This window comes from Electrona antarctica (assembly GCF_951216825.1).
Source record: "Electrona antarctica genome assembly, chromosome: 6".
Taxonomy (NCBI): Eukaryota; Metazoa; Chordata; class Actinopteri; order Myctophiformes; family Myctophidae; genus Electrona; species Electrona antarctica.
In genome coordinates this window covers 58,170,141-58,182,205 of record NC_136811.1, presented here as the reverse complement: position 1 = coordinate 58,182,205, position 12,065 = coordinate 58,170,141, and the positions used below count along the sequence as shown (strand labels likewise).

Below are 12,065 nucleotides of genomic sequence, written 5' to 3'. Positions count from 1 at the left end.
CACACCCACACCCACATACGACACAATGCACACCCACACCCACACACGACACAATGCACACCCACACCCACACACGACACAATGCACACCCACACCCACACACGACACAATGCACACCCACACCCACACACGACACAATGCACACCCACACACACACACGACACAATGCACACCCACACCCACACACGACACAATGCACACCCACACCCACACCCACACACGACACAATGCACACCCACACCCACACCCACACACGACACAATGCACACCCACACCCACACACGACACAATGCACACCCACACCCACACCCACACACGACACAATGCACACCCACACCCACACACACGACACAATGCACACCCACACCCACACACGACACAATGCACACCCACACACGACACAATGCACACCCAAGTATAACTCAGGCTGTTTGGACCGATGATACTTTAGTTGGACCACCAGAGTCAACATCTGCAGTTGCTGCCATTTGACTTTGCGAGACAGAAATGTCTCCAACAAATTACTCCTACCTACACACATGCACGCACACACACACACACGTGCACACACACGCACGCACACACGTTGCTGCTGGCAAATCGATCAAAAAAGAAAACAATAAGTACAAAAACAAAATTCTAATATATCCTATAGGCTCGTGGATTGGAGTTGATAGCTACTTTACACACTGTACGAGGGGGTTGCCGGGGGGTGGGGGGGGGGGGGGGATGTGTGCTGTTGACGCGTGGATCATGGCCGGATCCGGGTGGTCCTCAGGTGGTCCTCTGGGTGGTCCTCTGGGTGGTCCTCAGTCCTCGGCACACAGCACCAGAGCCAGCTCCGTCCGGTAGAGTTTACCTCCGTCTGATAGAGCCATGATGGCTGTCTTATACTCCGAGATCTGAGAGACCTCCAGCTCCTGTATAGGACACAACACAGTATAGATCTATAGATCTACTGTATAGGAAACAACACAGTATAGATCTATAGATCTACTGTATGAGACACAACACAGTATAGATCTATAGATCTCCTGTATGAGACACAACACAGTATAGATCTATAGATCTCCTGTATGAGACACAACAACACAGTATAGATCTATAGATCTCCTGTATGAGACACAACAACACAGTATAGATCTATAGAGCTCCTGTATAGGACACAACAACACAGTATAGATCTATAGATCTCCTGTATAGGACACAACAACACAGTATAGATCTATAGAGCTCCTGTATGAGACACAACAACACAGTAGATCTCCTGTATGAGACACAACAACACACTGTAGAGTGTTGCAGCCCCGCCCCCTCGAGAGACCGGGAAAATAATTCCCCGTTCATTTTCCTCATACTTTTCAAAAAGTATTTATATAAAGACGTTTACGTCGCGGACAAAGCCAACTCGGCTCGTGAGAAATCATGACAACGAACACAATGTTTTGGGCCGATCAAATAATTAGGAAGAAGAGAAGGCAGACAATTTTTGTTTTGTTTTTCGTTGGAGTCAGACACCAGATGGGCATGTTGGCGTGAGTTAACATAGCATAGCATGATATTTATATTATAATACAAACACTATGCATGCACCTGCACGCACGCACACACACACACACACACACACTGACCTTGTTGCTTTTCTCACAGAGGTCTTTGAGCAGAGATTCCAGCTCATTTTCATCCATGTGACCGTTTTCATCCTGAAGCACACGCACGCACACACACACACACACACACACACACGGTAAACACAACGTCATGTCTCATGTTATATAGCAGCCATTTTCTCTCATGTGAGTAGACACTAGACAGCCATCTGGTGGATGTGTCTCCTACAGTTTGTGTCGAAGTGTTGGGGAGGAAAGCATCTGTGACTTGCAACACAACACAACACATGACACGCACGCACGCACGCACGTGCACGCACGAACGCGCACACGCACGCGCGCGCGCACGCACACACACACACACACACAGCCACACACACACACAACACAGCCACACAACACCAAAATACTTATTTCCGATCAATCACACACCCCATGAAGCCTCGACTTCGCGGAGGTTTTCTAAGCCGGTAATTTGACTCCCACTGACTCTCATATATTGTCTCACGAATGCAATCCAGATAAATTCTAATCACGGATTCAAGACTTCATGGGGTGTGTAATGTGTTGAAAATAAGTCATTTTCTAGTTGATCTCCTCCTCTGAGACCACGGTGCACTATTACTACTCCTCTGAGACCACGGTGCACTATTACTACTCCTCTGAGACCACGGTGCACTATTACTACTCCTCTGAGACCACGGTGCACTATTACTACTCCTCTGAGACCACGGTGCACTATTACTACTCCTCTGAGACCACGGTGCACTATTACTACTCCTCTGAGACCACGGTGCACTATTACTACTCCTCTGAGACCACGGTGCACTATTACTACTCCTCTGAGACCACGGTGCACTATTACTACTCCTCTGAGACCACGGTGCACTATTACTACTCCTCTGAGACCACGGTGCACTATTACTACTCCTCTGAGACCACGGTGCACTATTACTACTCCTCTGAGACCACGGTGCACTATTACTACTCCTCTGAGACCACGGTGCACTATTACTACTCTGAGACCACGGTGCACTATTACTACTCCTCTGAGACCACGGTGCACTATTACTACTCCTCTGAGACCACGGTGCACTATTACTACTCCTCTGAGACCACGGTGCACTATTACTACTCTGAGACCACGGTGCACTATTACTACTCTGAGACCACGGTGCACTATTACTACTCCTCTGAGACCACGGTGCACTATTACTACTCTGAGACCACGGTGCACTATTACTACTCTGAGACCACGGTGCACTATTACTACTCTGAGACCACGGTGCACTATTACTACTCTGAGACCACGGTGCACTATTACTACTCCTCTGAGACCACGGTGCACTATTACTACTCCTCTGAGACCACAGTGCACTATTACTACTCTGAGACCACGGTGCACTATTACTACTCCTCTGAGACCACGGTGCACTATTACTACTCCTCTGAGACCACGGTGCACTATTATATGTCCAACTCGCAAACATCACACTGAAAGTAGACGCTGTAAGCCCATATATGGCGTGCCGAGTCAGCCATGCCCAAATATGGATTCCAGGCCAGCCTATGACATCACATCGATGACATCATATCTATGACTTGATGGTACTCCATATATGAGTTATCGACACATTCTGGACAACCGCCAACTTCCCACTCGAGACCCTGGAATTGTTTAGATCTTTGATCATTTCTGAGATTCTTTTGAAAGATGTTTGATGTTCTGGTCTCTCTGAGCGCTGCAGGACGCTCCTATGCACAGCTTTGTGTGTGAGCACGGAATGCGATGATTTGATTGGTTGATGTATGATGACGTTATCATCATCATCATCATGATAAAAGGGACTCAACGCTCACTTCACACGAGTGTGATTTTTTCTTTTTGGAAAATCTTTTGAAATAATAATTCAATAGGTTTGTAGAAATTGTAAAACAGATAAATAATGGGATGTGTTCCACTGAACCACTGCTCTACTCATACTAGTTATTACTTGCGCAAGCAGAGCGCGCAAGTACTGTAATCGGCTGCGTATGTCGGTGTGCGCGTGTCGGTGTTGTTCGTCGGCCAATGGGGGACCACCATTCTTGATGACGTAACTAAGGTACGTGGGTAAGAATGGTGGTCCCTTATTGGCTGTTGATGGTGATAACAGGTCTAAAGGATTTAGACAACACTCCACATGTTCCAAACTCTTCTCCCTTCTGGCTCCAAAACTATGGAATGCACTTCCCATTGCAATCAGAACTACAGATTCACTCCCAATCTAAACTATGGAATGCACTTCCCATTGAAATCAGAACTACAGATTCACTCCCAGTCTAAACTATGGAATGCACTTCCCATTGAAATCAGAACTACAGATTCACTCCCAGTCTAAACTATGGAATGCACTTCCCATTGCAATCAGAACTACAGATTCACTCCCAATCTAAACTATGGAATGCACTTCCCATTGAAATCAGAACTACGGATTCACTCCCAGTCTAAACTATGGAATGCACTTCCCATTGAAATCAGAACTACAGATTCACTCCCAGTCTAAACTATGGAATGCACTTCCCATTGAAATCAGAACTACATATTTACTCCCAGTCTAAACTATGGAATGCACTTCCCATTGAAATCAGAACTACAGATTCACTCCCAGTCTAAACTATGGAATGCACTTCCCATTGAAATCAGAACTACAGATTCACTCCCAGTCTAAACTATGGAATGCACTTCCCATTGAAATCAGAACTACAGATTCACTCCCAGTCTATCGCCGTAGTCTGAAAACCCACCTCTTCAGACTCCATCTTAGCCCATAGCACTTGCCATAGTACTTGTCCTAGCCTCACATGCCTTACATATGGTTCATGATAACTACTTTTGTATGTATGTGATGTATTGCCATGCTTTTTGTTCTTGCTTAATGTAAGTCGCTCTGATAAATGCTTACATTATAAATTGACAGAGTGCATTTCTAGTTTGGCTCCACCTCCACCTCTACATTGTCAGTGTTGCCAGGTCTACTTATTATAAGTAACGTTGGGATTGTTATTTTGTTTATTTTAAGTTGCTTGGAAATATTGGTAGTTGCGTGTTGCCATTTTCTGGGCTTGGTTTATAAAGTGTATAGTTGTTTATTCTGGGCTTGGTTTATAAAGTGTATAGTTGTTTATTCTGGGCTTGGTTTATAAAGTGTTTAGTTGTTTATTCTGGGCTTGGTTTATAAAAGTGTTTAGTTGTTTATTCTGGGCTTGGTTTATAAAGTGTATAGTTGTTTATTCTGGGCTTGGTTTATAAAGTGTATAGTTGTTTATTCTGGGCTTGGTTTATAAAAGTGTATAGTTGTTTATTCTGGGCTTGGTTTATTAAAGTGTATAGTTGTTTATTCTGGGCTTGGTTTATTAAAGTGTATAGTTGTTTATTCTGGGCTTGGTTTATTAAAGTGTATAGTTGTTTATTCTGGGCTTGGTTTTTAAAAGTGTTTAGTTGTTTATTCTGGGCTTGGTTTATAAAGTGTATAGTTGTTTATTCTGGGCTTGGTTTATAAAAGTGTATAGTTGTTTATTCTGGGCTTGGTTTATAAAGTGTATAGTTGTTTATTCTGGGCTTGGTTTTTAAAAGTGTTTAGTTGTTTATTCTGGGCTTGGTTTATTAAAGTGTATAGTTGTTTATTCTGGGCTTGGTTTTTAAAAGTGTTTAGTTGTTTATTCTGGGCTTGGTTTATAAAGTGTATAGTTGTTTATTCTGGGCTTGGTTTATAAAAGTGCCACGCTGCGAGCTTGAACATTAGCTGTGCCGCGCTGCGAGCTTGAACATTAGCTGTGCCGCGCTGCGAGCTTGAACATTAGCTGTGCCGCGCTGCGAGCTTGAACATTAGCTGTGCCGCGCTGCGAGCTTGAACATTAGCTGTGCCGCGCTGCGAGCTTGAACATTAGCTGTGCCGCGCTGCGAGCTTGAACATTAGCTGTGCCGCGCTGCGAGCTTGAACATTAGCTGTGCCGCGCTACGAGCTTGAACATTTTAAACATTAGCTGTGCCGCGCTGCGAGCTTGAACATTTTAAACATTAGCTGTGCCGCGCTGCGAGCTTGAACATTTTAAACATTAGCTGTGCCGCGCTGCGAGCTTGAACATTTTGAACATTAGCTGTGCCGCGCTGCGAGCTTGTAGATTTGCTATTTCTGGAAAAAACGCGTGCAAATGTTTTGATATATATATATTCTTTCACAGCGAACGTTTTTAACTCATATCTTTGCTTCTGGGGGTCCCTGGAAAAAAATATCTTCAGATATCTTCAGGGTTTGCGGCCGAATACTGTAGTTTGAGCACCACTGATATAGAAACGTTGGTTTTATCATAAAACTGTCATGGTTTAGAAGACATTTTGTAGAATCTGGTCTCGGCCCTAAATGGGTTTTCATGTCAAGCATGCCCAGATTATAATTATTATAGTATTATATATTACTATATATATTATTATTACCCATATTATAGATTATAGTATTACCAAACCGACAAAAGTCAAAGTTAAAGTCGTACGATTTGTCACACACGTTACCGCAGTGAAATTTGTTCTCCGCATTTGACCCATCTCTTGGAGCGGTGAGCTTCAGCCGTGCCGCGCTCGGGAATCATTTGATTAGTAGATTTGACCCCCAATCCAACCCTTGATGCCGAGTGTCAAGCAGGGAGGCATTGGGTGCCAGTTTTACAGTCTTTGGTATGACCCGGCCGGGGATCGAACCCGACCTCCCAGTTCCCAGGGCGGACACTCTAGGCCAGCCAAAAGCGCAGCCTCCTATCCATGGAGTAAAGGTGTGCCCATAGTTTCCCAGCGCTGCCTCAGTGAAGGTACGAAGACAGGGACGTGATGCTGCACTTGTTGATCTCCGAGTTCCCGTCGCGGTTCTTGCGTATCCGGTAGAAGTGCTCCACGTAGCTGGAGCGGCCCAGCATCTCCACAAAGTCCTCGTCGTGCGTGATGACCAGCAGCTGGAAGTTGCGCTGCGTCGCCGAGCGGCTCCGGGCGATCTCCACCAGGGCGGCGGCCAGCGACTCCACGTTCTCGCGGTCCAGGTTGGCCGTGGGCTCGTCCAGCGCCAGGACGCCGCAGTTAAGACCGAAGGTCTCGGCCAGCGCCAGGCGGATGACCAGCGACGCCAGCACCTTCTGCCCGGCGCTGCAGCGGCCGCGCATGCCCGAGGCCACGCCCTCCTGCACCGTCACCACCCGGTAGTGGTACTCCCTCCGCCGTAGCTCCGCGGACGCCTTCTCGTCCACGTCGGACCTGATCTCCACGTGCTCGATGTCCTGGCCCCTGTAGATGCCGCGCCACAGGTCCCGTATGGTCTTGTTGATCTCGTCCATCTTGGCGCCGTGGAACGTCATGATGCTCTGGTCCAGGGCCTTGTAGTAGACGTCCAGGTCCTTGCCGGCCAGCTCCGTGGTCCTCATGACGATCATCTTGTCTCGGTAAAGCTCGTCGGCCTTGTCGTATTGCTCCTCCCGCAGCTCCTTCTCGTAGCGGAGCATCTCGTCCTCGAAGGCGTGCTGGCGGCCCAGCGCCATGCTGCGGTTCCTCTTCAGCTCCTCTATCTCGCGGTCCGCTTCGCGGCGCTCGTTTCGGATCCGCGCGACGTCCACGTGGCCCGCGTCTCTCGTCAGCGCCCGCCGTTTGTCCGCCAGCTGCTTCAGCTCCTCCGCGCGCCTCCTCAGGGTCACGTTGTCCTGCAGCCAGCGCTCTTGGATCCTCTGCGTGTCGATGTCCTGCCGCAGGTTCCCCATCTCCTTGTTGATCCGTTCTCTGAGTTTCTCGGCCCCGTGGAGGTGTGTGTTTGTTTCCTGAAGCTCGTGCTCCTTTTGTTCCTTATAGCGCTCCTTGCCTTCTTCGACGTACATGTCCACGTCTCTTTCCAATGCCGCGATGGTCTTCAGCTCATCTTTGACGGCGTTGATCCTCTCCTGCGCTTCCCCGCGCGTCCGTCTCCTGCACTCCGCCAGCTCCTGTCTCTCCCGCTGCAGCCTCTCCAGAGCGGCAGACATGGCCGGCAGCCGCTCCCTGGCCTCCCGGATCTCCCTGGTGGCGGTCTGGACCTCGGCCGTGAACCCGGCGCCCTGCTCCTGCAGCTGCCGCTGCCTCTGCTGGACGTTGCCCAGCCGGAGCTTCTCGGCGCGTGCCTCGTCCGCGGAGCTCTTTAGTGCCTGGATCCGGTCCCGCCGCTCCTGAATCAGCCCGCTCTTCAGCTCCACGTCGTTGGACGCGGCGTCCAGCCTGCGCTGGGTCTCCTGCTTCTCCTGGCCAACCTGTCGGACGGTCCTGCCGAGGTCCACCGCCGCGCCGCGCAGCTCGGCCGCCTGCCGGGTGATCTTCCTCTCGGCCTCCCTCAGGTCGGCGGCGTGTCTGTCCATGAGGGAGACGTCCTGCAGACAGGCCGCGGCCCTCTCCTTCTCGGACAGCAGGGCGGACAGCAGGTCCTCCTGCGCCTCGCCGTCCGCCCTCAGCCTCTTGACGTCGGCGTCGACGGCCTGCAGGCGCTTCCTCAGCTCGGGCAGCTCGCTGTCCCGCAGCGCCGCCACGCGCTGCTGGATGGGCCTGAGAGCCACCAGGTCGTCCCTCCTCCTCTCCTTCCTCCGCAGGTCCTGCTCGGCGCTCTCCAGCTTGTTGGGCACCAGCCTCAGCTTGGAGCGCGTGTCGCTGACCACGTCCTGCAGCTCCGACTCGGACTGGAAGGCGCGCTGGCACACGGGGCACCGGGGCTCCCTGTCCTCCCGCTCCTCCGTCAGCTGGCCGATGAACTGGCCGTAGACCGCGGTGGCGCCCGCCAGCGCGGCTCTCTGCTCCGACGCCTTGTCCAGCTCCTCCTGGAGCGTACCCAGGTCGTGGTCCAGATCTACTTGGCTTCCGCCGCACGCATCTAAGAGCTTCTCCTGATCGCCGGCCAACTGCTGCTCCTTCCCGCGCAGCTCGCCCGAGAGGTGGCTCTTGGTCTGCTCGCCGGCCGCCAGCTCTCGGTGGAGCCGGCCCAGCGCCTCCCTGGAGCCATCGATCTCTTTGGACTTGCCGTGGATCCAGTCCTCCAGCTCCGTCTTGTCGGGGAAGCGACCACCCAGAAGGGACGCCAGCTCGTCGCCGTGGCGAGACCTGATCCTGCGCACCTGCTCCTCCTTCTCGGCCCGGAACGTCTCCAGCATGTCCAGCTGCGCGCGTGCCGCGCCGTGCGCGTTGAGCGTCTCCATCTCCTGGTCCAGCCGCCGCCGGGCGCCGTCCAGCTCCGCTCTCTCTCTCTGGAGCTCCGCCACCTCGGCCTTCAGCCCCTCCACGTCGGAGCTCTGCAGCGCCCCCCGCAGGTCCCGCTCGGCCCTCTCCAGCTCGTCGTCCAGCGTGCGCAGCCTGGAGGAGGAGGAGCCCTCCTCTAGCCTCTGCAGCTCTGCCTGCAGGCTCCTCAGCTCCTGCTGTTTCCTCGCCTGCAGCTCTCTCTTCAGCTCCACCGTCCTCTCCAGGCCCGTCTTCTCGTCCCTCGTCTCGTCCGCCGACCGCTGCATCTTCCGCTCTTCCTCCTGCAGGTCCGACGCGACCCGCTCGGCCGTCTCTCTCTCCCGCTCCAGTCTGTCCGTCGCGTGGCGACGGAAGCTCTGCAGCTGCTGCTCGGTGAGCCGCGGCGGCGGCGTCTGCTGCTCGTCGTGACCCTCCAATCCCAGAGAGGTCGCCAGCGAGCGCACCTGAGAGTCGCGACTCGCGATGTTCTGAGCGTGGCGGTCGGCTTCCAACTGCAGCCGGCCTTGTTCCACCAGGAGCTCGGACTGGACTCCGTGGAGTCTGTGGCATTCCCGGTTGGCTCCCTCCAGCTCCGTCTCGCTGTCCACCAGCCTCCGCTCCTTCTCCCTCACCGTCTGCTGGTGGTTCTGGTGCATGTCCCGCAGCTGCTCGTCTGAACCCTGGAACACCTGCTCCATCATGGACTCCTCCAGCTCTCGGTTGTCCTGCTCCATCTGTCTCCCCCGGCTCTCCAGAGCCTTGACGTCGCTGTCCAGTTGCATCGCCGCGCCCAGGTCCCGGTCGATGTCGTCCGTTCGCCTCTCCAGCGGTTCTATCTGGCCGTCTATCTGTCGGACGCGGTCTCTGGACGCGGCCAGCTCCATCTCCTTGGAGGACAGCGTGTCTCTAAGCTGCTGGGCCTTCTCCTTGTTCTGCTTCAGGTAGCGCAGCTCTATCTGGCACTCCTTGACCCCCTGGGCCTGCTTGAGACGCAGCCGACGCATCGCGTCCAGTGCCTTGGTGTACTTTGTGGCGTCGAAGATGGCGTCGAACTTCCCTTTGAGGGCTTTGCTCTCGCCGAGCGGCCAGTTGGACTCCTCCTGGTGGCAGAAGATGACGTGGTTGAGCACCGCCTTGGACACGCCCAGCGCCGCGATCATCTCCAGCTCGGCGCACTTGGACGACAGGCTCACCTTCTTGCCGTCCTTGACCCGCGTGAGGACGCACTCCTGGGCGTGGAACTGGACCGTCTTGACCTTCTGAGAGCAGGACATGGAGCGCTGGACGGCCACCTTCTCGCCGCGCACGTCCGTGAACACCAGCCGGATCTGGGCGCGCACGTCCGTCTCGTGGACGTCCCTCGGGTCGTGCACGAAGGCGCCCCCTCTGGACCCCGGGGGAAGGTCGCCCGCCGTGGCGTACCTCAGGCACTCCACGATGGTGGTCTTCCCGGCTCCGTTGGGGCCGACCAGCACGGTGAGAGGGCTGAAGAACGTGATGACCTGTTTGTCTTTGTCCTCCACCCCGAAGCTCCTCACCCCCAGGATGCTCATTTTGTCTATCTTTGACATGTCAACCTTTGTGAACGGTGTTGTTAACTAACTAACGGCCACCTACGAAACCTGTCAAAAACCAAAACACGACAGCAAGAAGCTTCACAGAACCGAGCGAGCCCCTTCTCTGTTCTGGTTTCTTCTCTGTGCAGGTCTGTCGTCTCTGTGGTTGGTTGAGTAGCCTGCTGCTGCTTGTCTCTCCCACACAGTCAAACCCAGTTTACTCAGACTGTATAAAGCTGACTTACTGGTCACTTTTTGAGTTGATTTTCATTTTGATGACATCATGCTGACATCACGTTGCGTCGTGCAAGTGTGTAGTGTGGAGTTGCGTTCACACAGGGCAGATTAAAAGATGCAGTCTACCATTCATTGTCAGTGGAAGCCAGCGACATGAAGATGCAAAGATACAGTCTAGCATTCATTGTCAATGGAAGCCAGCGACATGAAGATACAAAGATGCAGTCTACCATTCATTGACAATGGAAGTCAGCGACATGAAGATACAAAGATACAGTCTACCATTCATTGTCAATGGAAGCCAGCGACATGAAGATACAAAGATGCAGTCTACCATTCATTGTCACTGGAAGCCAGCGAACATGACGTCGTAAAGACATTATGACGCATGTAGCTGCTCCAAATCAACTCACAACGCGTCTTTGCATGGTTTCATCTGCCCGTGTGAACGCACCATAAGGACCATGTGAACGCCCCATAAGGAACGCCCCATAAGGACCATGTGAACGCACCATAAGGACCATGTGAACGCACCATAAGGACCATGTGAAAGCACCATAAGGACCATGTGAACGCACCATAAGGACCATGTGAACGCACCATAAGGACCATGTGAATGCACCATAAGGACCATGTGAACGCACCATAAGGACCATGTGAACGCACCATAAGGACCATGTGAAAGCACCATAAGGACCATGTGAACGCACCATAAGGACCATGTGAACGCACCATAAGGACCATGTGAATGCACCATAAGGACCATGTGAACGCACCATAAGGACCATGTGAACGCACCATAAGGACCAGGACCCGTCTTATCTGCTATATTTTTATTGTTTTTTGGATTAATCTTTCATTTCTAAACATGCAGGATGACAGGAGGGGAAAAACATGCTATTTCTCAGGAGCCTTCTCAGCGCCATCTTCTGGTGAATTGGAGAAGAATGTTTTCCACAAGCCTTTCTTGTCCTCGTCCACCTGCTGAAAACTCCCCGACAAAAGCAAGCGGCATTCTTCCGCCGTCACTCCGGTGAAGCTTGTGTCCTTTACGCGGGGGAACCGTTCTTTGTACTCGTTGCCGTGGATGCGTGCCAAACTGTCGTACACGTGGTCACATTTCTCGGGATCCGAGATCCGTGTATTTTCACCCTTGCGAAAAGCACGCGCAACTCTCTGTCGCAGAAACGTTCCTAAATCCCGACCTTTCTTTGACTCATCCCGTGGCCAATCCTCGCAGAGTTTCAAGAACCTTTAAGCTGTGGACTCACCATGTCATACTGCTCAAAGATCACTGAGTGTAGCTTTAAGACTCACCATGTCACACTGCTCAAAGATCACTGAGTGTAGCTTTAAGACTCACCATGTCATACTGCTCAAAGATCACTGAGTGTAGCTTTAAGACTCACCATG

At 52.1% G+C, this 12,065-nt stretch overlaps 2 protein-coding genes across 2 annotated transcripts in view; both read right to left on the bottom strand.

The window, feature by feature from the left end:
* Nucleotides 1-809: 809 nt before the first annotated feature.
* The window catches only part of calb1 (calbindin 1), a gene marked incomplete at both ends in the record, with an annotated part of 104,485 nt that continues 93,229 nt past the window's right edge, over nucleotides 810-12,065 (bottom strand). The window contains 2 exons of the mRNA XM_079503889.1: nucleotides 810-920; nucleotides 1,632-1,703. Of these exons, the coding sequence (XP_079360015.1) occupies nucleotides 810-920; nucleotides 1,632-1,703 (183 nt within the window). The remainder of the gene's footprint in view (nucleotides 921-1,631; nucleotides 1,704-12,065) is intronic.
* Nucleotides 6,447-10,430, bottom strand: LOC306925383 (DNA repair protein RAD50-like; the record flags this gene model as incomplete). Its single annotated transcript, XM_079504179.1, has 1 exon — nucleotides 6,447-10,430. One exon carries the CDS (start codon nucleotides 10,428-10,430, stop codon nucleotides 6,447-6,449), a length of 3,984 nt encoding a protein of 1,327 aa, XP_079360305.1.